The sequence below is a fragment of the Manis javanica genome, chromosome 13 (genome assembly GCF_040802235.1).
Source record: "Manis javanica isolate MJ-LG chromosome 13, MJ_LKY, whole genome shotgun sequence".
NCBI classification, from domain to species: Eukaryota; Metazoa; Chordata; class Mammalia; order Pholidota; family Manidae; genus Manis; species Manis javanica.
In genome coordinates, this window is record NC_133168.1 from 26,483,962 (window position 1) to 26,509,853 (window position 25,892).

The following is a 25,892-nucleotide window of genomic DNA, read 5'->3' on the forward strand; positions in this document are numbered from 1 at the left end:
CTCCTCAGGCAGGGAAAAATATAAAAAATGAACAAATGGGACTACATCAAGCTAAAAAGCTTCTGTACAGCAAAGGACACAATCAGTAGAACAATAAAGGCATCGTACAGTATGGCAGAATATATTTGCAAATGACATATCTGACAAGGGGTTAACATCCAAAATATATAAAGAACTCACATGACCCAACACCCAAAAAGCAAATAACCCTATTAAAAAATGGGTGGAGGATATGAACAGACACTTCTCCACAGAAGAAATTCAGATGGACAACAGGCAAATGAAAAGATGCTCCAATCACTAATTACCAGGGAAATGCAAATTAAAACCACAATGAGATATCACCTCACACCAGTTAGGATGGCCAGCATCCAAAAAACTAGGAACAACAAATGCTGGTGAGGATGCGGAAAACAGGACTCCTCCTACATAGCTGGTGGGAATGTAAACTAGTTCAACCATTGTGGAAAGCAATATGGAGGTTCCTCAAAAAACTAAAAATAGAAATACCATTTGACCCGGGAATTCCACTCCTAGGAATTTACCCAAAGAATACAACTTCTCAGATTCAAAAAGACATATGCACCCCTATGTTTATCGCAGTACTATTTACAATAGCCAAGATATGGAAGCAACCTAAGTGTCCATCAGTAGATGAATGGATAAAGAAGGGGTGGTACATATACACAATAGAATACTATTCAGCCATAAGAAAGAAACACATCCTACCATTTGCAACAACATGTATGGAGCTAGAAGGTATTATGCTCAGTGAAATAAGTCAGGCAGAGAAAGACACATACCAAATGACTTCCCTCATTTGTGGAGTATAACAACGAAGGAAAACTGAAGGAACAAAATAGCAGCAGACTCACAGATTCCAAGAAGGGACTAATGCTTACCAAAGGGGAGGGGGTGCATCAGAGCAGGTGGAAAGGGAGGGAAAAGGGATTGTGGGATATCATGATTGGTGCACATGGTATGTCTGGGGTCATGGGGGAGACAGTGTGGCTCAGAGAAGACAAATAGGGACTCTGTGGCATCTTACTACACTGATGGACAGTGACTGCAAAGGTGTATGGGGGGGACTCAATAATAAGGGTAAATGTAATAACCACATTGTTTTTCTTGTGAAACCTCCATAGGAGTGTATTATCAAGGAGATACCAATAAATGGTAACACATCCTGTGCTCATGGATAGGAAGAATTAATATTATCAAAATGGCCATCCTGCATAAAGCAATCTACAGATTCAATGCAATTCCTATCAAAATACCAACAACATTCTTCAAGAAATTAGAGAAAATTGTTCTAAAATTCATATGGAACCACAAAAGACCCTGAATAGCCAAAGCAACCCTGAGAAGGAAGAATAAAGCTGGGGAGATTATGCTCCCCAACTTCAAGCTCTACCACAAAGACACAGTAATCAAGACAATTTGGTACTGGCACAAGAACAGACCCATAGATCAATGGAACAGACTAGAGAGCCCTGACATAAACCCAACCATATATGGTCAATTAATATATGATAAAGGAGCCATAGACATACAATGAAGAAGTGACAGCCTGTTCAACAGCTGATGTTGGCAAAACTGGGCAGCAACATGCAAGAGAATGAAACTGGATTATTGTTTAACCCCATACACAAAAGTAAACTCAAAATGGATCAAAGACCTGAATGTAAGTCATGAAACCATACAACTCTTAGAAGACAACATAGGCAAACATCTCCTGAATATAAGCATGAGCAACTTCTTCCTGAATGCATCTATCTCCTCAAGCAAGGGAAACAAAAGCAAAAATGAACTCATGGGACTACATCAAACTAAAAAGGTTTTGTATGGCAAAGGACACCATCAACACAACAAAAAGGCATCCTACAGTATGGGAGAATATATTTGTAAATGACCTATCGGACAAGGGGTTAACATCCAAAATATATCAAGAACTTACATGCCTCAACACCCAAAAAGCAAATAACCCAATTAACAAATGGGCAGAGGATATGAAGAGACAGTTCTCCAAAGAAACTCAGATGGCCAACAGACACATGAAAAGATGCTCCACATCACTACTCATCAGGGAAATGCAAATTAAAACCACAATGACATATCACCTCACACCAGTAAGGATGGCCAGCATCGAATAGACTAAGAACAACAAAGGCTGGCAAGGATGCGGAGAAAGGGGAACCCTCCTACACTGCTGGTGGGAATGTAAGCTAGTTCAACCATTGTGGAAAGCAATATGGAGGTTCCTCAAAAAACTAAAAATAGAAATACCATTTGACCAGGGAATCCCACTCCCAGGAATTTATCCAAAGAATACAACTTCTCAGACTCAAAAAGACATATGCATCCCTATGTTTATTACAGCACTTTTTACAATAGCCAACATATGGAAGCAACCTAAGTGTCCATCAGTAGATGAATGGATAAAGAAGGGGTGGTACATATACACAATAGAATACTATTCAGCCATAAGAAAGAAACACATCCTACCATTTGCAACAACATGTATGGAGCTAGAAGGTATTATGCTCAGTGAAATAAGTCAGGCAGAGAAAGACACATACCAAATGACTTCCCTCATTTGTGGAGTATAACAACGAAGGAAAACTGAAGGAACAAAATAGCAGCAGACTCACAGATTCCAAGAAGGGACTAATGCTTACCAAAGGGGAGGGGGTGCATCAGAGCAGGTGGAAAGGGAGGGAAAAGGGATTGTGGGATATCATGATTGGTGCACATGGTATGTCTGGGGTCATGGGGGAGACAGTGTGGCTCAGAGAAGACAAATAGGGACTCTGTGGCATCTTACTACACTGATGGACAGTGACTGCAAAGGTGTATGGGGGGGACTCAATAATAAGGGTAAATGTAATAACCACATTGTTTTTCTTGTGAAACCTCCATAGGAGTGTATTATCAAGGAGATACCAATAAATGGTAACACATCCTGTGCTCATGGATAGGAAGAATTAATATTATCAAAATGGCCATCCTGCATAAAGCAATCTACAGATTCAATGCAATTCCTATCAAAATACCAACAACATTCTTCAAGAAATTAGAGAAAATTGTTCTAAAATTCATATGGAACCACAAAAGACCCTGAATAGCCAAAGCAACCCTGAGAAGGAAGAATAAAGCTGGGGAGATTATGCTCCCCAACTTCAAGCTCTACCACAAAGACACAGTAATCAAGACAATTTGGTACTGGCACAAGAACAGACCCATAGATCAATGGAACAGACTAGAGAGCCCTGACATAAACCCAACCATATATGGTCAATTAATATATGATAAAGGAGCCATAGACATACAATGAAGAAGTGACAGCCTGTTCAACAGCTGATGTTGGCAAAACTGGGCAGCAACATGCAAGAGAATGAAACTGGATTATTGTTTAACCCCATACACAAAAGTAAACTCAAAATGGATCAAAGACCTGAATGTAAGTCATGAAACCATACAACTCTTAGAAGACAACATAGGCAAACATCTCCTGAATATAAGCATGAGCAACTTCTTCCTGAATGCATCTATCTCCTCAAGCAAGGGAAACAAAAGCAAAAATGAACTCATGGGACTACATCAAACTAAAAAGGTTTTGTATGGCAAAGGACACCATCAACACAACAAAAAGGCATCCTACAGTATGGGAGAATATATTTGTAAATGACCTATCGGACAAGGGGTTAACATCCAAAATATATCAAGAACTTACATGCCTCAACACCCAAAAAGCAAATAACCCAATTAACAAATGGGCAGAGGATATGAAGAGACAGTTCTCCAAAGAAACTCAGATGGCCAACAGACACATGAAAAGATGCTCCACATCACTACTCATCAGGGAAATGCAAATTAAAACCACAATGACATATCACCTCACACCAGTAAGGATGGCCAGCATCGAATAGACTAAGAACAACAAAGGCTGGCAAGGATGCGGAGAAAGGGGAACCCTCCTACACTGCTGGTGGGAATGTAAGCTAGTTCAACCATTGTGGAAAGCAATATGGAGGTTCCTCAAAAAACTAAAAATAGAAATACCATTTGACCAGGGAATCCCACTCCCAGGAATTTATCCAAAGAATACAACTTCTCAGACTCAAAAAGACATATGCATCCCTATGTTTATTACAGCACTTTTTACAATAGCCAACATATGGAAGCAACCTAAGTGTCCATCAGTAGATGAATGGATAAAGAAGGGGTGGTACATATACACAATGGTTCAGCCATAAGAAAGAAACAAATCCTACCATTTGCAACAACATGGATGGAGCTGGAGGACATTATTCTCAGTGAAATAAGCCAGGTGGAGAAAGACAAGTGCCAAATGATTTCCCTCATTTGTGGAGTATAACAACAAAGCAAAACTGAAGGAACAAAATAGCAGCAGACTCAGAGACTCCAAGAAGGGACTAGTGGTTACCAAAGGGGAGGGGTGGGAGAGGATGGGTGGGGAGGGAGGGAGAAGGGGATTGAGGGGTATTATGTTTAGTACATATGGTGTGGGGGATCTCGGGGGAAACAGTGCAGCACAGAGAAGGCAAATAGTGAATCAGTGGCATCTTACTACAGTGATGGACAGTGACTGCATTGGGGTATGGGTGGCAACTTGATAATATGGGTAGTTGTAGTAACCACATTGTTTTTTCATGTGAAACCTCCATACGAGTGTGTATTAATAATACCTTAATAATAATAATAATAAAGTGTATTATCAATGATACTTTAATAAAAAAAAAAGAAAGAAAAGAGGTTGCCAGTAATATTGACAAAGTGGAAAGGTGGTAACACTAGAAAAAGAAATAGCTTGATTTACATTGTTAACTCTGTACAGGCTGTAAGACATTTAAAAATACTTGCTATTTCATATGAAATCATTTTTATTATAATCACATCCTCTCCCCTAGTTCTTATAGATAATTATTTGTATTCAATCCACAACAAAAACTTTTTTCTCAATATTTTGTAGACACTATGGATGTCTGTATTTGCTTTGTCATGATGTCACCAAGATAGCTGTTAGATGGCTGTTACTATAGGTGAGTGGACATGCAGGTCTCTTTCCCTTTGTACAGACTGGGCAGGCTTTGGTTTTTATCAGCCATTGGTATTCGCAAACCACTCCTGAACTGGACTGTTAGTCTCCATGCTGGGTGACAGGGCTCCAGAGTGGTGACTCTGGTTCCTGGTGTATGTTTGCACAGCTCACAAATGCAAATATTCTAATCTTCTAGGAAAAATGTGGAAGAAGTGGGAGAGGTAGAAGTGCCTCCCTAACATCTGTCACGGCCTGTGTAGGATTTTCTTATTTGTGACAGGCATCCCCTAGTGAAGGGAGGGACTTAAACTGGCCTCCACTATCCAGAGGAAGCGTTTCAACTATTTCACATTGTGTTAAACAAGTAAACATGCTGAGGTTTTGTGGGTGTGAATAGGAGAGAGGATGGAAGCTCTTTTCTCCATAAAAAACATTCAGAATTCCACAATAGAGAAACAGTAATCAATTTTCTAGATGAAGTTAAAATTAATCAGAAATTTGCTAGATCAACAAGGTACATGAGTAGATCACTGGTCTTTATCCACCTTCCAAATGTAGAGACTTGACTAGATTTTTTTTAAATATGGCAACTAGAATCTGTTCGACACACATAACTTGGGGTTAGACTTGAGAAACCATAATCTTAATAAAAATATTAATCTGGTAAATATATTTGATAAATTACATTTTATAAATGTGATATGATAAAATCAAATATAAACTTATTTGATTAATTTCATTTAATGAAGACTGCGTTGCTTGAGGTGATACATCAAATCAGTTACTTTTAACTACCTCTCCTCTTCCCAAAGTTCCCACCACTTACAATCCTTATTATGTATGCTATAATTTTGACATCATCATACTTACTTTATTTATAGCACTGGGTTAGGTCTTCAACAAGGAACCAAAAATAACTTATCCTCTAGGATGCTTCCAATGTAAAATAAAGTCAAAGAATATATAACTGGGACAATTGGAAAATAAATAAAGTATGATAAAAGATAGTACTCACATTATTTTAATACTGTCATTAGTTTAATCTGTCAAAGAGCAGAAGCATTCACACACTTGACTCAGTGGCCTTTATATGGACCATTCTAAACCAACAATTGGAAAAAAGTACGTAAACAGAAAGTAGGTGACATGGTCAAATAACAAGTAAGGTATTGGACTATTCTCAAAGGTCTTGTCAGACAATAATCAAATTATGAACCGTGTGTAGTGTATTTTTGCTCCTTTCAGGGGCTCACTTTTCAGATTATCCTGCTGTATCCTACCTCATTATCTAAACAAAATTAAAGATTAAAAAAAAATTTCCTCTTTCGTCTGGATGGTCTAGATTCCTCTTTTGTCTCCTGAGCAATTATTTATAGATTAACCCCAACTCCTCCAGGTCCAAGCTGACTTCTCAAACTGTAAGGCTTGCCCCAGTCCTCCCTCTTCTCTGAACCCCTAAGCACCTCATTTCACACAATTATATTGCTTCGGTTATTCCATGTATATTACAAGGATCTACGGAGTACATGCAAGCATTCATTCAAATTGTTAATTTGTTCATGTGCAGACTCCGAAGTTCGTTCTCCACCACTGTAGCTTGGCAGACAAATATCACTTCACTAATTTAGAGGAAGGATAACGTGTGCATTTCCCTTGCTGGTGGAGGTGAAGAAATTGGACCCAAGGAAAACTGGAGTGACAGGTTAAGGACCAAAACACCTGGCCTATCTTCATCCTTGCCTACAAAACGCCCATTCTTTGCTGTCTCCAGAGCCGGACCGCGGCAGGTGCGAGTCCCCTGTGGGCAGGCGGCGTACTCCTTCGCAGGGGCCCAGTGACGAGGAGGGAGGCGGGGAAGGGGCACGGGAGACTCAAGCAGGGAGGCGGCAAGGAGGTGCCAAGACTTCTTGCTCCCGCGAGACCAGGGACGGGCGAGAGGGACGCGGGGCGAGGGGCGTCGGGCGGCTCGCGCCTGCGCGGACCCGGCTTCGCCGCCTCTCCGCAACCGCAGCATCCCTGCGCACGAGTGTGCGTGTGCGTGCGCGCGGGCGGGGGAGGAGGGGCGCGCGGGCACGTGACGCGGCTGGGGTGACTGGGGCGGCGGCGGCGCGGGCGGCAGACTGGAGCGGCACCGGGCGCGCATAGCCGCATCTCCTGCTCCTTCTCTTCCTCCCTGGAGCTTTGACCGCACCTTCTCCGCCCGGCTACTCGCCGCCGCGGCGCCCCGAGGAGGAGGAGGAGGAGGAGGAGGAGGAGGAGGAGGAGGTGGAGGAGGAGGAGGAGGAGGTGGAGGAGGAGGAGGAGGAGGAGGAGGAGAAGAAGAAGAAGAAGAAGAAGAAGAAGAAGGAGGCACAGCGGGGCCGCCGCCGTTAGAGAGGGACCCCCGGCCGCCGCTCGCCCCCTCGGCCGCCTCCCCGAGGCCCGCCCTCCCGCGGTTCCCGCTCTGTCCCCCTGCCGCCGCCGCGATGGGGCTCCTGGACTCGGAACCGGGCAGTGTCCTGAGTGTCGTGTCCACAGCGCTGAACGACACGGTAAAGTTCTACCGCTGGACCTGGTCCATCGCAGGTAAGGCCCTGAGGCGGACGCCGGCCTTCGGCCTGGGGCGCCCGCGGCCGTCGGGATGCTGCGGACCGGGGTGAGAGCCGCGCCGGTCAGTGCTGTCCGAGCGTTAGGGCCCCCTCTCATCCCCCGGCGCCCCCACGGGTGTCCTCTGAGCTCCCGCCGTCCCCCTCACCAGCTTCTCGAATGCAGGGGCTGACAGATCGTACAGAGCCTGTGCTGCTGAGCGCTCGTCGCAGGAACTGCCCCACCCTGCACTCCCACATCTCCCGAGCTCATCTGACAGTTCTAACTTAAAAGCGGAATTGGCTTTAATATTTAGTAATATTTCGCGTGGATTGGTGGCTGCGGGAGAGGGGGAGGTCCCAGTAGTAGCTCTTTTTTGCTTCGGCCTGCTGGTTGTTTTGACAAGCTGCTAACCTGCTTCTATTTTCCGGTCCAGATCAACCATATATAGGATAATTTGGAATGAAAAGTAAAAGGCCATTTTTGCCTCCTTGACTTATAAGAATGTTAGTTACTAAGGCTTTTTCAACAGCAAATATATTTGAAGTGATCGTGTATAATGGCTTTGCGCAGTGCAGTGCACGGGGGTGGGAGGGGGGTAGGGTGAGGTGTGTGTGTGTGTGTGTGCCTGGCAAACTTATCCTTTCAGCTGTTGTAGTTTATTTGGAAGGCAACATAAATTGGTTGATTGATACAGCTCTTCCAGTGGAAGCAGTTAGGATATTATATTGTTTCTGCATTTTACCACTTATTTTCTTTATTTGTTTAAGTTGCTTTTGGTTTTAAAGCCTTTGAAAGTTTTTGAGATAAAAAAATTAGGCTAACAGGATTTTAGAAATGATCCTGTGATGTAAATTTTTCTAGTCTTTTTGCAGTATTGCACTGCATCCCAGCAGTTGAGGAAATTAATAATACACATGACTGCCTTCCTTCCCTAGGATTGAAAATATATTCTTATGGTTGTGTGTTTGTTATTAGAGTAAAATAAATGGGACATGAATACAGTACAATAGATTAGGTATATGTTGTGGAGAAAACGTGCTGAAGTTATTTCTATGTGAGACAATGATTCTTTGATGTTGATATGTTTTTAACTTTAGAAGAGTGTGTTCTTTCCTCAGGTTTGACAGATAGTTAAAAGGCAGTTTTTAGTGGAGTCTTTCCTTTGTAAGTCTTTCTTCTATGTGCTGTTAACACTGAGGTTATGCTGTACTACAAGAACTGGGAAAGATATACCCTTCCCTTTATCTCTGTGATTTTGGTTATTTAAACATTGCATCAGGGTTTCCCATTACACAATTGTTGCAGAGCTGAACATCAGACAAGCTCCTGGCAGATGATCGCGTCTTACATACTTGAGAGATCAGGCATTGCCGAGGTCCTCCGGATCTCCATAAAGCCAGCACCACGCCCAGGAGTTCTCGTTCCTGTCTGTGTCCCTTCCTATCCCAGAACTCTTTCCCACCTCTTGAGTCTCAGAAAGAATGATTGAGAGCAAAGGTAGAATACACCTTTCTGTGATGATTGATTCCTTCCTCATAATGTTTATGTAAAAAACATCATGAATGAAGTAGGAAATGTTCAGTCGCCTCATGCAAAAGCTTGCTGCTAGCTTGTGAAAGGCATTTAAATAAATACAATGTTGTGAGCCAAGCCTGAGAAGTGAGAGCTGTCGCTGGAACATGAGTGACCTCTCACTAGTTGGTCAGGGGAATGTATTTGCCCGTGCCCCGGCTATCTACTTACGAAACGTGAGACTGTATCCTTGCTTTCTGTGATGAGCTACCTGGTATATAGGTAGATGGTATTTCTAAACCAACTTGGAGGCTTCATGGAATATAGTCTGTTCTGCCTGTAAGGAGGAATATTTTTCAGATTAAGACAGAACCGACCTGAGCCCTATGGTGTCCCATTTTCTTTCTTTCTGTGCTCTCTCCAGGTTCCTTTTCTTTGACCCAACTCACATTGCTCTGTGTGCGCTTGAGAAGAATGTGTATCCTGTTGCTTTTGGGTATAGAGTTCTATAGATGTCTATTAGGTCCATCTGTTCTAGTGTGTTGTTCAGTGCCTCTGTGTCCTTACTTATTTTCTGTCTGGTGGATCTGTCCTTTGGAGTGAATGGTGTGTTGAAGTCTCCTAAAATGAATGCATTGCATTCTGTTTTCTCCTTTAGTTCTGTTAGTATTTGTTTCACATATGCTGGTGCTCCTGTGTTGGGTGCATAGATATTTATAATGGTTATATCCTCTTGTTGGACTGACCCCTTTATCATTATGTCTTTCTTTATCTCTTGTTACTTTCTTTGTTTTGAAGTCTATTTTGTCTGATACTAGTACTGCAACACCTGCTTTTTTCTCCCTATTGTTTGCATGAAATATGTTTTTCCATCCCTTGACTTTTAGTCTGTGCATGTCTTTGGGTTTGAGGTGAGTTTCTTGTAAGCAGTATATAGATGGGTCTTGTTTTTTTATCTATTCAGTGACTCTATGTCTTTTGATTGGTGCATTCAGTCCATTTACATTTAGGGTGATTATAGATAGGTATGTACTTATTGCCATTTCAGGCTTTAGATTCGTGGTTACCAAAGGTTCCAGGTTACTTTCCTTACTATTTAAGAGTCTAACTTAACTCACTTAGTATGCTGTTACAAACACAACCTAAAGGTTCTTTTCTATTTCTCCTCCTTTTTCTTCCTCCTTCATTCTTTATATATTAGGTATCAAATTCTGTACTTTTTGTCTATCCCTTGATTGACTTTGGGGATAGTCAATTTAATTTTGTATTTGCCTCACAATCAGCTGCTCCACCCTCCCTACCATGGTTTTACTACCTCTGGTGACAGCTATCCAACCCTAGGAACACTTCCATCTATAGCAGTCCCTCCAAAATAGACTGCAGAGATGGTTTGTGGGAGGTAAACTCTCAGCTTTTGCTTATCTGGAAATTGTTTAATCCCTCCTTCAAATTTAAATGATAATCTTGCCAGATAAAGTAATCATGGTTCCAGGCACTTCTGCTTCATGGCATTAAATACATCATGCCACTCCCTTCTGGCCTGTAAGGTTTCTGCTGAGAAGTCTGATGTTAACCTGATGGGCTTTCCTTTGTATGTGATCTTATTTCTGCCTCTGGCTGCTTTTAACAGTCAGTCCTTATCCTTGATCTTTCCCATTTTAATTACTGTGTGTCTTAGTGTTGTCTTCCTTGGGTCCCTTGTGTTGGGAGATCTATGGATCTCCATGGCCTGAGAGACTCTCTCCTTCCCCGAATTGGGGAAGTTTTCAGCAACTACCTCCTCAAAGACACTTTCTATCCCTTCTTCTGGTATCCCTATAATACAAATATTGTTCCACGTGGATTGGTCACACAGTTCTCTAAATATCTTTCATTTTTAGAGATCCTTTTTTCTCTCTGTGCTTCAGCTTCTTTGTATTCCTCTTCTCTAGTTTCTATTTCATTTATTGTCTCCTCCACCGTATCCAACCTGCTTTTTATACCCTCCATCGTGCTCTTCAATGATTGGATCTCTGACCTGAATTCATTCCTGAGTTCTTGGATGTCTTTCCGTACCTCCATGAGAATGTTAATGATTTTTATTTTCAACTCCCTTTCAGGAAGAGTCGCGAGGTCCATATCATTTAAATCTTTCTCGGGAGTTGTAGTAAAAATTTTACTCTGGACAAGATTCCTTTGGTGTTTCATGTTTGTATATGGCGCCCTCTAGTGTCCAGAGCTCTATTCTGGAGCTGCTCAGCCCCTGAAGCAATGTTGGGGGTCACAGGGGAGCAGTACTGGTGCCTGGGAGGAGTACTGGACCCAGTGGGCCAGTCACACAGGTATAAGTTTTTGTCCCAGAGCAGCCGGATATGGATCCCCACTTTCCACCAGTGGCCAGAATCCCAGTCTCCCCAGGAACTCTGCTTGTATTAACTTTCCAACCCGGTAGTCATGCGAGTCTCATGAAAGCACCATGAAATGTAGGTTTGTCCTCCCAGCACAGATCTCCGGAGCTAGGTATTCAGCACTCCCAAGCCTTCCACTCCCTCCCTGCTCCGTTTCTCTTCCTCCTGCTGGTGAGCTGGGGTGGGGGAGGGGCTCGGGTCCCGTGGAGCCACAGCTCTGGTATGTTACCCTGTCCCGTGAGGTCTGCTCTTTTCTCCAGGTGTGTGCAGTCTGATGCCATCCTCTTTCCTGTTGCTCTCTCAGGATTAGTTGTGCCAATTAAATTTTCTAATTGTATCCAGTTTTAGGAGGAAGCCTCTGTCTCTCCTCTCTTGCCGCCATTCTAAATCCCCACATTGCTGTAATTCCAAGAGAATATCCTCTTGCTATGATTTCAGGAAAATCTGGGTTGAGGGAGTTTCAAAGTAGAAAAGTAATTTAGTGTAAGAGGCTGAAGAAAAAGTTGATGAGTCAGGTGTTTGGAAAGGGGGAAATAAAGATGGGGTGGAGAGACAGATGGTCTTGAGATATAGTGATGTGTGGTGAAAGGATACAAATTATTCAGGGAGAGCAAGAAATGAGCTAGACATTGTCCCTTTAGTGTTTTTATTCCCAGACTGTACTTATATGTCTCTCTCTTTCTGTTCTATTATTTCATTAAATCTTGCTGCTGAGGTTTCTACCAAGTGTAAATACACCATATCTACCTTGGACTGTTGTAACAGGAATAGGTAAAAGATTTGTAGAGTATATTTGATCATCCAAGAGATTTTGCCCTAGATAGAACAGTTTCTGGGAAAATGTCATTTTGTGCTATTATGTCAAGTGCTGTGTAATAAAACATGTCCAAAACAATGTATAAAGACTGGGCTTTTCAAAGGCACATATCTAGCAAATACAGAATATGGCCCATAGTATATTAACTCAGAAAATCTTACTTTTACTATGTCATTAACACTTTGTATATTGGAATTGATACTTTTGAAAGAGATGTACTTTAATAAGAGAAACAACAAAATAATTTCCCACTTCCCTGTATTATATTTTTTGATAGTTTGAACAAGTAAGCTTATCTTGGTTTATATTATATAGGAAAGTATAGACTGTGTGGGCCTCTATGCAGTTGTCAGCCTGGGAATATGTAGGTACTCTGATGCCATCGTGTTGGTTTCTTCCTTCTACTCTTTCACTTTATGAGTACATTAAAATTATTAGGACTGGGATCCTAGACTCAAAGTGTTAATCTAATCAAGAAAAGAAAAGTTGTATGTAAATGTTTAAAACTGATGAATCTTAATGTTCTCCAGTCTGTATCACAATCATCTACATTATCCATTGCATTTATTATTTTAATAATAAAATCAGTAGCCTTTTGTATAGCTGACATTTAGCATAGAAACCTGGAAAACCAATAATAGCCCACATGCCCACAGTAAGCCCAGATGTCTCCTGACCTACCATATTTGTTTTTGACCACATGTTTTTAAATAGCCATTGCTCCTGGAATATGTATGCACATGCATGTGTGTGTGCTGGGGGGTGGTTGGCATTGCTCTCTGTTTTCAGATACAGTGCCCCATATTTTGGTGAAAATTCTGTGTTTGGTTAGGGTTGAAGTTAAAGCATAAAAGGCCAACCTAGCTGGCCTTAAATTCCCTTTGGAGGGGGCAAAAGGAGGAAGTGGGTGAATGGCACAGGAGGAGGGAGGACTTCTGTAGGAGGATGATGAAATCTGGGGGCTGCACTTATATAATCATTAAGTCTTTCCTCCTCACTCTTCCAGGCTTAATTCTGGGCTCTGGAGAGGGAGTGAGGACACTTGGTCACTGCTCCCGTGTAGCTCACGAAGTCTAGGGGTCATGGCTGTTCCACATCCCTTAGTATTATGGTCTGAAGGCAGTGTCAGGTCTAGCAGGGGCCTAGGGAAGGTCAGAAAGTCCTCTACACTTCTGTCTTCACCTCTTCTGCCTTTACCACAGTCCTGAATTGTGAGAAGAATACACAAGCTCTGTTTTTAGATTATTTTAGCTGTGTCAGCATGTGAAGTTGATGTGGATACTGTTGGAGAGTATTTGGATAGGTAGACTAAGGAAAACGGCATCAAAGACTGAAAATACATAAAACTGGGAGTGTGTCTAAGGGCTAATTAATCATCCTGATTTGCTGACATGGGGGGTTTGTGGGAAAGGATGTTTAACTGGACACACATGAGCTGGGGTAAAGACAGGTCTGTCCCAGGGACTGCTAGGCTCCAGAGGAGCATGTGTCTTTAATATTGTACAGTATATTTACATTAGTTTTATTATTTTTCAAAGTTAATATATAGTGTTTTGTCTATAGGTTTTGTTTGTTTGACCTAGCCTGGAAACCCAACTACCATTTTTGATGTTTCTTTGAGAAAAGACATTCTAAGTCAGGCAGCTAATTAAAGACAAACATGTAGAACATACTCAGCTCCTAACATGGATCTCCCTTAGCCAGTGTTTTCAGTGAGGTCCTAGAGTTTTTATTCTCCTGCACGATCCCTGAAGCCTCTAGGAGTTACATGACATTTTAGGATTTTTTTGGTTGGTTTGGTTCTTGTGGGTATTTCCTTCACTAAAGTCTGGTTTTTGGTGGCAGACCTCTGGATTTTATTTTCTGATGCTCTTGTCCATTCCTAAGAGCATAGAGCAAAACATCCAATCACAGATGGAATTCCTGGAGAGTAAAACAGTGCAAATTCTAAACCGTGTTTGGCTTAGCAAAACAAAGTTTTAATAATTATATGATGATACCAATTAGTACTTTTGTGGTCTTATGGGCCACAAAGAAGTTGGTCATCCTTTTATAAACCAGTGTTTTATTTTTTTCTCAAGTCATATGATAATGTCATTAGTGAATGATTTTCTGTACTAATAATAAGTATTTTGGATTTTTTGAGTCATTATCTTGAATTAGGCATATATGAGCCCGTAGGGAAGAGTTGTGTAACAGAATCTGTCTTTTCACTTTAGATGGCTTTTGTTTCCTTTTTATTATCAGGACATTTCTCCTATTACCAAATCAAGGTGTTATTGTTTTATATTCCCTTTGAATGAGAATATATTAGAGTATATTTTAACAAATCATATGTTTTACATTTTAGAAAAAAGAAGAGAGAAAATACATGGCCTTTCAAAAGTTTTAGTTTTATTTCCAAGTTTTATTTCTGAACTGGTCAGTCAGTATTTCCCTGTCCACAGACTTGCAGCTCTAGCCAGCTTGGATACTTAACATTTGAGTAAAACATGTACGTTTCCACCTTTATGTTTTTCATCATACTGTTCCCTGCCTTTGCTGCTCTTTGTCCCGTCTGATTCTCCAGGTGCCCTTTTTGAGAACCACGCCCAGTTTACCTCCTGCACCCAAAGCCGGGATACGCTGGGGTGTTCATTCCTCCATCTGGTCCCATTGCCTTCCGCAGTTACTCGTGCGCATTCTCGCGCCATTCCTTCTGCGACCCAATTGTCTTAAACTGTCTTAACTTTCATTATTATTTACCTTTTCATTTCTTTATATTTTTTTCTCCAACACTAGAGTGTGCCCATGTATTTGTTGATTTAATATGTATCAAGAGATGACCCCCTTAATCTAGCGTAATTTCAAAATGATATATCCTGGCTGTTCAACACTAATAATGTTTGGGTCACACTAAATTATAGAAAGGCTTTTTTGGTAATGATTTTTATCATAGATTAGTCCCAAATTCAATTGATATTGACCAAATTTAATGAAGGAATCAAACCATTAAGTCATTTATTAGCACAAAACAGTTACTTTCAAAAGATGTAAAGTCATATATAGCTCTTCTCTCTTCATTGTCTGTGCAGAAGCATTGTGGTATGTGTAGAAGTAAGGAAAGCATCATGGTATAGAGAATGGAAAGAACACCAGACTGGAATTTAGATGGCCAAGGTTTGAATCTTGGATCTGCCGCTAATTAGCTGTGAGAGAGTTAAACAAGTCTCTTTGCTTTTCCAGTCTTAACGTTTTTCATCTTTAATTGAGGGAGTTGAATTAGGTAATCTCTGATGTCTCACTGGCTCTTAAATTCTGGATATACATGCAACTTTTACATTTGTTAAAAAGGCAAAGCATTTCAAGTAAACATATTGATCAGTACTTCAAAAACCTCATTCTATGCAGCAATGCCAATCTTTTCCAACAAAACTGGTATTAGTGCTGCCCAAATAGTAAAAATAAGAGATTCATATTTAGTCCTTCTTACTTCCTCTTACCGCTCCATAAGAAATCGGTAAAGGAATAGAAAAACAAAGAGATACAGATACTTAAGCATCTGCTTTGATAGGCACTGTGTTTGTTGCTATGACTCTATATCTGTTTAATGAATGCAATCATACATCACATTTATTAGGTGATATGCAACTTCTGAGGAAGGCTTGTTACATGGTATTGCACAAGTTATTCATGATTCATTGGGTCTCTTATTTCTACCTGTACCATGAGAGGACTGAAACTATATAATTTCTTAAGGTTGCTTTATTGAATCCTCATATCTCCTAAAGCAATAGCTTAAGTAGTTTGAACCTGATCTTTATATTTTTTCTACAGAAAATGAATAATTTTTTCATACATTGTTAGAGAGATTTTAAGTTATGAGGGCACTTCATCTTTGAGCATTTCTAGCTTAAGTTTAGAAGTATGGCTTAATTTTTTGTAAAATTGCTGCAAGTATGTAGGTCTTAGAATAAGGGAAAACAAAATAAATTGAATGGTTTTTCTTTTTTTTGAGAGGGCATCTCTCATATTTATTGATCAAATGGTTGTTAACAACAATAAAATTCTGTATAGGGGAGTCAATGTTCAATGCACAATCATTAATCCATCTCAAGCCTAATTCTCATCAGTCTCCAATCTTCTGAAGCATAACGAACAAGTTCTTACATGGTGAAAAATTGAATGGTTTTTGTGTAAGCATGTTCCTTAAGCAAAATGCTGATTTTAAGTATCTTTTATCACAATTTTTCTTCATGGAATCTTGTCATTCTTAAATAAATACAAATTAAGAATGTACATCTTGGAATTTGAAAAGCAAATGCATTAATCACTGAAAGAATCAGTTACTGTTAGGTTTAATCTTAAAGGCATTTGTGATTTTGAATTGGAGAATTCAAAGGAGTAAGCTTCTCTTTTCATTTTTTATCAAACAAAAACTTAGATACAGATATGTACAGTTAAGGAATTTCATATATTTTTGGACAGACATGTTCATATCAGCTTTATTCACAATAGCCAAGAGGTGGAAGCAACCCAAATGTCCACTGATGGATGAGTGATAAACATAATGTAGTATACATATGCAGTGGAATATTTTTCAGCCCTAAAAATGAAGGAAGTTCTGACAGCCTTGAAGATACTACATTCAGTGAAATAGGCCAGTCTCAAAAAGACAAATACTGATGATTCCACTTATATGAGATAGTCAAATTCATAGAAACAGAAAACAGAATGGTAATTTCCAGGGGGTGGGGGAAGGGACAGATGAGGGAGTTTTTTAATAGAGTTTCAGTTTTACAAGATGAGAAAGTTCTGGAGATTGATTGCACAACCAAACTGCACACTTAAAAATGGTTAAGATAGAAAATAGTTACTTACCACAATAAGAAGAATTTTATGTATTATAAAATTAATATAGCACCTCTAGAAGTCATTGCTCTTCAGTGTTCAGTGATAAAACAGTTGAGTCTTTGAAAATAAGTAAAGGAAAACCTCCTCGAAAGTGGAGTTGGGGAGACCTGAAGGGGGAGCTCTCAGGCATTTACCACTCCTTGCAATCTACTTTATGGCAGGTTTAACCGACTTCCTTGACAGGAAGAGGCTTGCCTTACTACCCCAACAGGAGGAAGGAAGATTTTTCTCCTGCCCAGCCACAGCCAAGCCATGAAAACTAATACAACTGGGTACAGTGAGACAGGGCACAATGTGAGATATATCTAGAAATGAGGCACAGATTCTAAAGATGGTGGGTGAATAGAGTCAGAGCAGTTTCCTGTAGACTCAGGTAATGAGCAGGGAAAATATCTGCTTTAAACCAATATATATTCAAGAGAGGGGATAATGACTTTGACTTGGCTTGGAGAATATATTAAGCATCACATTTTAGTCTAGAACCTAGAAGAAGCTTTATGGTGTTATTTAGTTTATCACTGTCATAGAGATAAGATACTTGTCAGACTCTTCTTGACAATAATTTACATTATTCATTAAAAATTTCTTTTAACGAATGTTTGAGAGTGCTTATATATAAGGTGTTGTTATAGAGATACATGAATGAATAAAGACTGCAGCCCCAGCCTTCAATGATACTTATAATAATGGAGGAAGACATTGACTGCCTCTTTAAGAAAAAGACCTCCTTGTCCCTTTGGGTACTTTAGTGTACAATGTGACACTGAGTAACAATTATAACCATTATTTTTGTGTAGTCAGTAAAGGCAAATGGATTTTTAACCATATGACTTGTATATTACAGATTAGTAGCCAAGCATGAAAAAAATTGAGTTGATTTGCAACTATTGCTTCTAATTTATTAAAGAAGGATGAAAAATTTTAGAGAATAACATTAAGTAAAACTTCTTGATTTCTTGAATGTATTTTTTAAGCTACTCAGTATCTCTGGCTTTTAGACTTGTGTTTTCCTTTTGTTTTGGTTGGTTAAATAGATGTAGCTGTTAAAAGGAAAAGATGTGGCTGATTCATTCAGGCAGACTCAAGGATCAAATAAATCAAACTTTTATGACGTTTATGTATTATATAAAGTAGGCCTATATTTCTGAGTAGACTAGAGCAGTTCTTAGACTTTAATATGTAAATCACTTGGAAATTTTATTAAAATACAGATTCTTGCTTAGTAGGTGTGGTGTGAGGTCCGAGATTTTGCATTTTTACTAAGCTTCCAATAGGTGCTTTTCTATAGGTGCATTGGATAACACTTTGAATAGCAAGAGAATGGAGTATTCCTAATTTCATTGGTAATCTGCTACTGGGTACTTCTATGGAAACAAGAATTTTTAAATGTCCTTAAGCTATTGATTTTAAAGTTATTTAAAAAAACAAATAATGGCATGGATTTCTATACATTTAGTTGTTGTTGTTTTTTACCCCAACAGGGACTTTATTTATTTTTTAAAACCATATTGATAAGTAACTATTGCTCATTTTATCTAAATCAAAAGGGCAGTTTAGTAATGTCTTGAATGTCTATTCTCAGTAGCAGTAGCCATAATAATAATAATATTTATTTTCTAGTACTTTATGGCTTTCATTCATACTGCTAAGGCCCTCAGCCATTTAGTACATCCAAGGTGCAAGCCTTTGTGGCTATAGAGATAACGGATACAGTCCTGCCCATCTGGTATGGGACATAATTAAGCAGACAGGGACACAACAGTTGCATGATAGAGGATCACAGTGTGCTTTAAAGTGTCAAAAGAAATACATATTTAATATATATATTTTTAAGGTAAATAGGTGTGTGTGTGTGTATATATATATTTGGTATCATTAATGTACAATTACATGAAGAACATTATGTTTACTAGGCTCTCCCCTTCACCAAGTCCCCCCCACATACCAATCATAGTCACTGTCCATCAGCATAGTAAGATGCTGTAGAATCACTACTTGTCTTCTCTGTGTTGCACAGCCCTCCCTATGCTCCCCCCATTTTATACATACTAATTGTAAGGCCCCCTTTTTTTTCCTCTCACCCTTATCCCTCCCTTACCACCCATCCTCCTCAGTCCCTTTCCCTTTGGTAACTCTTAGTCCATTCTTGGGTTCTGTGATTCTGCTGCTCTTTTGTTCCTTCAGTATTTCTTTGTTCTTATAGCCTACATATGAGTGAAATCATTTGATATTTTTCTCTCTCCGCTTGGCTTATTTCACTGAGCATAATACCCTCTAGCTCCATCCATGTTGCTGCAAATGGTAGGATTTGCCCTCTTCTTATGGCTGAATAATATTCTATTGTGTATATGTACCACATCTTCTTTATCCATTCATCTATTGATGGACACTTAAGTTGCTTCTATTTCTTGGCTATTGTAAATAGTGCTGCAATAAACATAGGGGTGCATCTGTCTTTATCAAACTTGATTGCTGCGTTCTAAGGGGTAAATTCCTAGGAGTGGAATTCCTGGGTCAAATGGTAGGTCTGTTTTGAGCATTTTGATGAACCTCCATACTGCTTTCCACAATGGTTGAACTAATTTACATTCCCACCAGCAGTGTAGGAGGGTTCCCCTTTCTCCACAGCCTCGCCAACATTTGTTGTTTGTCTTTTGGATGGCAGCCATCCTTACTGGTGTGAGGTGATATCTCATTGTGGTTTTAATTTTCATTTCTCTGATGACAACGATGTGGAGCATCTTTTCATGTGTCTGTTGGCCATCTGAATTTCTTTTCTGGAGAACTGTCTGTTCAGTTCTGCTGCCCATTTTTTAATTGGGTTATTTGTTTTTTGTTTGTTGAGGTGGGTGAGGTTTTTATATATTTTGGATGTCAAGCCTTTATCGCATCTGTCATGTACAAATATATTCTCCCATACTGAAGGGTACCTTTTTGTTCTATTGATGGTGTCTTTTGCTGTACAGAAGCTTTTCAGCTTAATATAGTCCTACTTGTTCATTTCTGCTTTTGTTTTCCTTGCCCGGGGAGATATGTTCAAGAGGAGGTCACTCATCTTTATGTCTAAGAGATTTTTGCCTATGTTTTTTTCTAAGAGTTTTATGGTTTCATTACTTACATTCAGGTCTTTGATCCATTTTGAATTTACTTTTGTGTATGGGGTTAGACAACAGTCCAGTTTCATTCTCTTACATGTAGCTGTCCAGTTTTGCCAGCATCATCTGTTGAAGAGACTGTCATTTCCCCATTTTATGTCCATGGCTCCTTTATCAAATATTAATTTATCATATATGTTTGGGTTAATGTCTGGAGTCTCTAATCTGTTCCACTGTTTTGTGGCTGTGTTCTTGTGCCAGTACCAAATTGTCTTGATTACTATGGCTTTGTAGTAGAGCTTGAAGTTGGGGAGTGAGATCCCCCACCACTTTATTCTTCTTTCTCAGGATTGCTTTGGCTTTGCGGGGTCTTTGGTGTTTCCATATGAATTTTTGAACAATTTGTTCCAGTTCATTGAAGAATGCTGTTGGTAATTTGATAGGGATTGCATCAAATCTGTGTATTTCTTTGAGCAGGATGGCCATTTTGATGATATTAGTTCTTCCTAGCCAAGAGCATGGGATGAGTTTCCATTTGTTAGTGTCCGTTTTAATTTCTCTTAAGAGTGTCTTGTAGTTTTCAGGGTATAGGTCTTTCAGTTCTTTGGTTCGTTTTATTCCTAGGTATTTTATTCTTTTTGATGCAATTGTGAATGGAGTTGTTTTCCTGATTTCTCTTTCTATTGGTTCATTGTTAGTGTATAGAAAAGCCACAGATTTCTGTGTGTTAATTTTGTATCCTGCAACTTTGCTGTATTCCGATATCAGTTCCAGTAGATTTTTGGGTGGAGTCTTTAGGGTTTTTTATGTACAATATCATGTGATCTGCGAATAGTGACAGTTTAACTTCTTCTTTACCAGTCTGGATTCCTTGTATTTCTTTGTTTTGTCTAATTGCCATGGCTAGGACCTCCAGTACTATGTTGAATAACAGTGGGGAGAGTGGGCATCCCTATCTTGTTCCTGATCTCCGAGGAAAAGCTTTCAGCTTCTTGCTGTTCAGTATGGTGTTGGCTGTGGGGTCATCATATATGGCCTTTATTATGTTGAGGTACTTGCCCTCTGTACCCATTTTGCTAAGAGTTCTTATCATGAATGGATGTTGAATTTTGTCAAATGCTTTTTCAGCATCTATGGAGATGATCATGTGGTTTTTGTCCTTCTTTTTGTTGATGTGGTGGCTGATGTTGATTTATTTTCAAATGTTGTACCATCCTTGCATCCCTGGGATGAATCCCACTTGGTCATGGTGTATGATCCTTTTGATATATTTTTGAATTCAGTTTGCTAATATTTTATTGAGTATTTTTGCATCTACATTCATCAGGAATATTGGTCTGTAATTTTCTTTTTTGGTGGGGTCTTTGCCTGGTTTTGGTATTAGGGTGATGTTGGCTTCATAGAATGAGTTTGGGAGTATTCTCTTCTATTTTTTGGAAAACTTTAAGGAGAATGGGTATTATGTCTTCTCTGTATGTCTGATAAAATTCAGAGTTAAATCCGTCTGGCCAGGGGATTTTGCTGTTTGGTACTTTTTTGATTACCGTTTCAATTTCTTTGCTTGTAATTGGTTTGTTTAACTTGTGTGTTTCTTCCGTGGTCAGTCTTGGAAGGTTGTATTTTTCTAGGAAGTTTTCCATTCCTTCTAGGTTTTCCAGCTTGTTATCATATAGGTTTTCATAGTAGTCTTTAATAATTCTTTGTATTTCTGTGGAGTCTGTTGTGATTTTTCCATTCTCATTTCTTATTCTGTTGATGTGTGTTGATTCTCCTTTTCTCTGAATAAGTTTGGCTGGAGGCTTATCTATTTTGTTTATTTTGTCAAAGAACCAGCTCTTGGTTTCATTGATTTTTTCTATTGTTTTATTCTTCTCAATTTTGTTTATTTCTTCTCTGATCTTTATTATGTTCCTCCTTCTGCTGACTCTAGGCCTCATTTGTTCTTCTTTTTCCAGTTTTTATAATTGTGATGTTAGACTATTCATTTCGGATTGTTCTTCCTTCTTTAAGTGTGCCTGGATTGCCATATACTTTCCTCTTAAGACTGCTTTTGCTGCATCCCACAGAAGTTGGGCCTTTGTGTTGTTGTTGTCATTTGTTTCCATATATTCCTTGACCTCCATTTTAATTTAGTTGTTGATCCATTGATTATTTAGAAGCATGTTGTTAAGCCTCTATGTGTTTGTGGTGTTTGTGAGCCTTTTTTTTTTCTTTGTACAATTTATTTCTAGTTTTATACCTTTTTGGTCTGAAAAGTTGGTTGGTAGAATTTCAATCTTTTGGAATTTACTGAGGCTCTTTTTGTTACCTAGTATGTGGTCTATTCTGGAGAATGTTCCATGTGCACTTGAGAAGAATGTATATCCTGTTGCTTTTGGATATAGAGTTCTATAGATGTCTATTAGATCCATCTGTTCTAGTGTGTTGTTTAGTACCTCCGTGTCCTTACTTATTTTCTGTCCAGTGTATCTATCCCTTGGGGTGAGTGCCATATTGAAGTCTCCTAAAATGAATGCATTGCATTCTATTTCCCCCTTTAGTTCTTTTAGTATTTGTTTCATATACGCTGGTGCTCCTGTGTTGGGTGCATATATATTTATAATGGTTATATCCTCTTGTTGGAGGGACCCCTTTATCATTATGTAATATCCTTCTTTATCTCTTACTACTTTCTTTTCTTTGAAGTCTATTTTGTCTGATACTAGTACTGCAACCCCTGCTTTCTTCTCTCTGTTGTTTGCATGAAGCATCTTTTTCCATCCCTTGACTTTTAGTTTGTGCGTGTCTTTTGGTTTGAGGTGAGTTTCTTGTAAGCAGCATATAGATGGGTCTTGCTTTTTTATCCATTCTATTATTCTGTGTTTTTTGATTGGTGCATTCAGTCCATTTACATTTAGGGTGATTATTGAAAGATACGTACTTATTGCCATTTCAGGCTTTAGATTCATGGTTACCAAAGATTCAAGTTTAGCTTCTTTAGTATCTTACTGCCTAACTTAGCTCGCTTATTGAGCTGTTATATACACTGTCTGGAGATTCTTTTCTTCTCTCCCTTCTTATTCCTCCTCCTCCATTCTTTATATGTTGGTTGTTTTATTCTGTGCTCTTTCGTGTTTCTTTTAACTGCTTTTAGTGGGTAGTTGATTTTATTTGTTGCCTTTAGTTAGTGTTTGGTTGGTCTGCTTTCTTTGCTGTGATTTTATTTTCTCTGCTGACATCTGTTTAGTCTTAGGAGTGCTCCTGTCCAGAATAGTCCCTCTAGAATACCCTGTAGAGATGGTTTGTGGGAGGCAAATTCCCTCAACTTTTGCTTATCTGCGAATTGTTTAATCCCTCCTTCATATTTAAATGATAATTGTGCTGGATACAGTATCTTGGTTCAAGGCCCTTCAGTTTCATTGCATTAAATATATCATGCCTCTCTCTTCTGGCCTGTAAGGTTTCTGTCGAGAAGTCTGATGATAGCCTGATGGGTTTTCCTTTATAGGTGACCTTTTTCTCTCTAGCTGCCTTTAAAACTCTGTCCTTCTCCTTGGTCTTTGCCATTTTAATTATTATGTGTCTTGGTTTTGTCCTCCTTGGGTCCTTTCTGTTCGGAGTTCTGTTTATTTCTGTGGTCTGTTCGTTTATTTCCTCCCCCAGTTTGGGGAAGTTTTCAGCAATTATTTCTTCAAAGACACTTTCTATCCCTTTTTCTGTCTCTTCTTCTTCTGGTACTCCTATAATAAGGATATTGTTCCTTTTGGATTGGTCACACAGTTCTCTTAATATTGTTTCATTGCTGGAGATCCTTTTATCTCTGTGTCAACTTGTATGTGTTCCTGTTCTCTGGTTTCTATTCCGTCAATGGCCTCTTGCATCTTATCCATTCTGCTTATAAATCCTTCCAGAGTTTGTTTCACTTCTGTAATCTCCTTGCAGACATCTCTAATCTTTCTCCGGACGTCTGTAATCTCCCTCTGGGCTTCATCCCTCAGCTCTTGTATATTTGTCTGCATCTCCGTCAGCATGCTTATGATTATAATTTTGAATTCCTTTTCAGGAAGACTGGTTAGGTCTGTCTCCTCAGGTGTTGTCTCTGTAATCTTTGTCTGCCTTAAGTTTTGCCTTTTCATGGCGATAGAGATAGTTTGGAGAGCTGGCATGAGTGACGGCTGGAAGAACTTCCCTTCTTGTTGGTTTGTGGCCTTCCTCTCCTGGGAGAACAGTGACCTCTAGTGGCTTGTGCTGGGCAGCTGCACGCAGATGGGGCTTCTGATTCTTTCCAGACCACTATGGAGTTTATCTCCGCTGTTGCTGTGGGCGTGGCCTGCCTCAGGCTGCTGCTCTGATATGGTGGAGGTGTGTTGGAGGAGGAACGGCCGGGAGGCTATTTGTCTCCATGGGGGGCCTCTGAGCTGCCCTGCTATCCAGGTGTTTAGGGTGCCCGGAGTTCCCTGCCACTGGACTAAGTGTCCCAGGACGCTTCCGTCTGGCTGTGGGTTCCCTGTCCGTTTGCGACTTCCAAAAAGCACTCGCTTTTCTTTGTCCCTGGGGCCCCGGCTGTAGGGACCTGCTAATTGCTTTTACTGTCCTATTTCCCTAGTATCCAGGACCCCACGCTTGCACTGTGTCTGCGCTCTGGTGCAGATGGCTAGGGCTGGCTATTTAGCAGTCCTGGGCTCCTTCTCCCTCCCTGCTTCAACTCCTCTCCTCCTGCCAGGAGCTGGGGTGAGGGGCACTTGGGTTCCTCCAGGCCAGGGCTTGTATCTTACCCGCTTTGTGAGGCGTTGGGTTCTTGCAGGTGTGGATATGGTCTGGATGTCTTCTGGTCTCTCTTTTAGGAAGAGTTGTCTTTGTTGTATTTTTAAAAATATATGTGGTTTTGGAAGGAGATTTCTGCTGCTCTACTCATGCCGCCATCTTGACTCTGCCTGAGATTGTTTTATTTGTGTAGTCTCCCTCTCTACTTTGTCCATTACCTCTTGCATTTTTCTCTGTGGCTCCATCAGTGTGATTATGACCTTTATTTTTAATTCTTTTTCAGGAAGATTGGTTAGGTCTGTCTCCCCAAGCTCCTTCTCAGGGGTTGTCTCTATTAGTCTGGTCTAGATCAAATTCTTCTGCCTTTTCATGGCAATAGAGGTTGTTGTTGGGAGTTGGCACGTGTGTCAACTGGGAGAACCTCCCTTCTTGCTAGTTTGTGGCCTTCCTCTCCTGGGAGAACAGCGACCCCTAGAGGCTTGTGCTGGGCAGCTGCGCGCAGATGGTGTCTCTGATTCTTGCCTGGCTGCTGTGGAGTAAGCTCTGCCCCGTTGCTGTGGGCATTGCTGGCCTCAGTCTGCTGCTCCACTATGGCGGGGCAGGCCGGAGGGGGAACAGGCAGAAGGCTGTTTATCACCATGAGGGGCCTCCGAGCTGCACTGCTGCCCAAGGGGTTAGGGTGCCTGGTGTTCCCCGGGATTCCCAGCTGCTGGCCTGAGTGTGCTGGGATGCTTCTGTCCAGCTGTGAGGCTCCTGCCCCTTTAAGACTCTCAAAAAGCTCTTGTTTTTCTTTCTTGCAGGGACCTGCTCGCAGG

General features: G+C 40.2%; 1 protein-coding gene across 1 annotated transcript in view; it reads left to right on the forward strand.

Annotated features, from left to right (window-relative positions):
- Positions 1–7,386: 7,386 nt before the first annotated feature.
- ELOVL4 (ELOVL fatty acid elongase 4) overlaps positions 7,387–25,892 on the forward strand; it is a 36,121-nt gene continuing 17,615 nt past the window's right edge. The window contains exon 1 of the mRNA XM_017649658.3: positions 7,387–7,627. Within this exon, the coding sequence (XP_017505147.1) occupies positions 7,528–7,627 (100 nt within the window). The 5' untranslated portion in view covers positions 7,387–7,527. The remainder of the gene's footprint in view (positions 7,628–25,892) is intronic.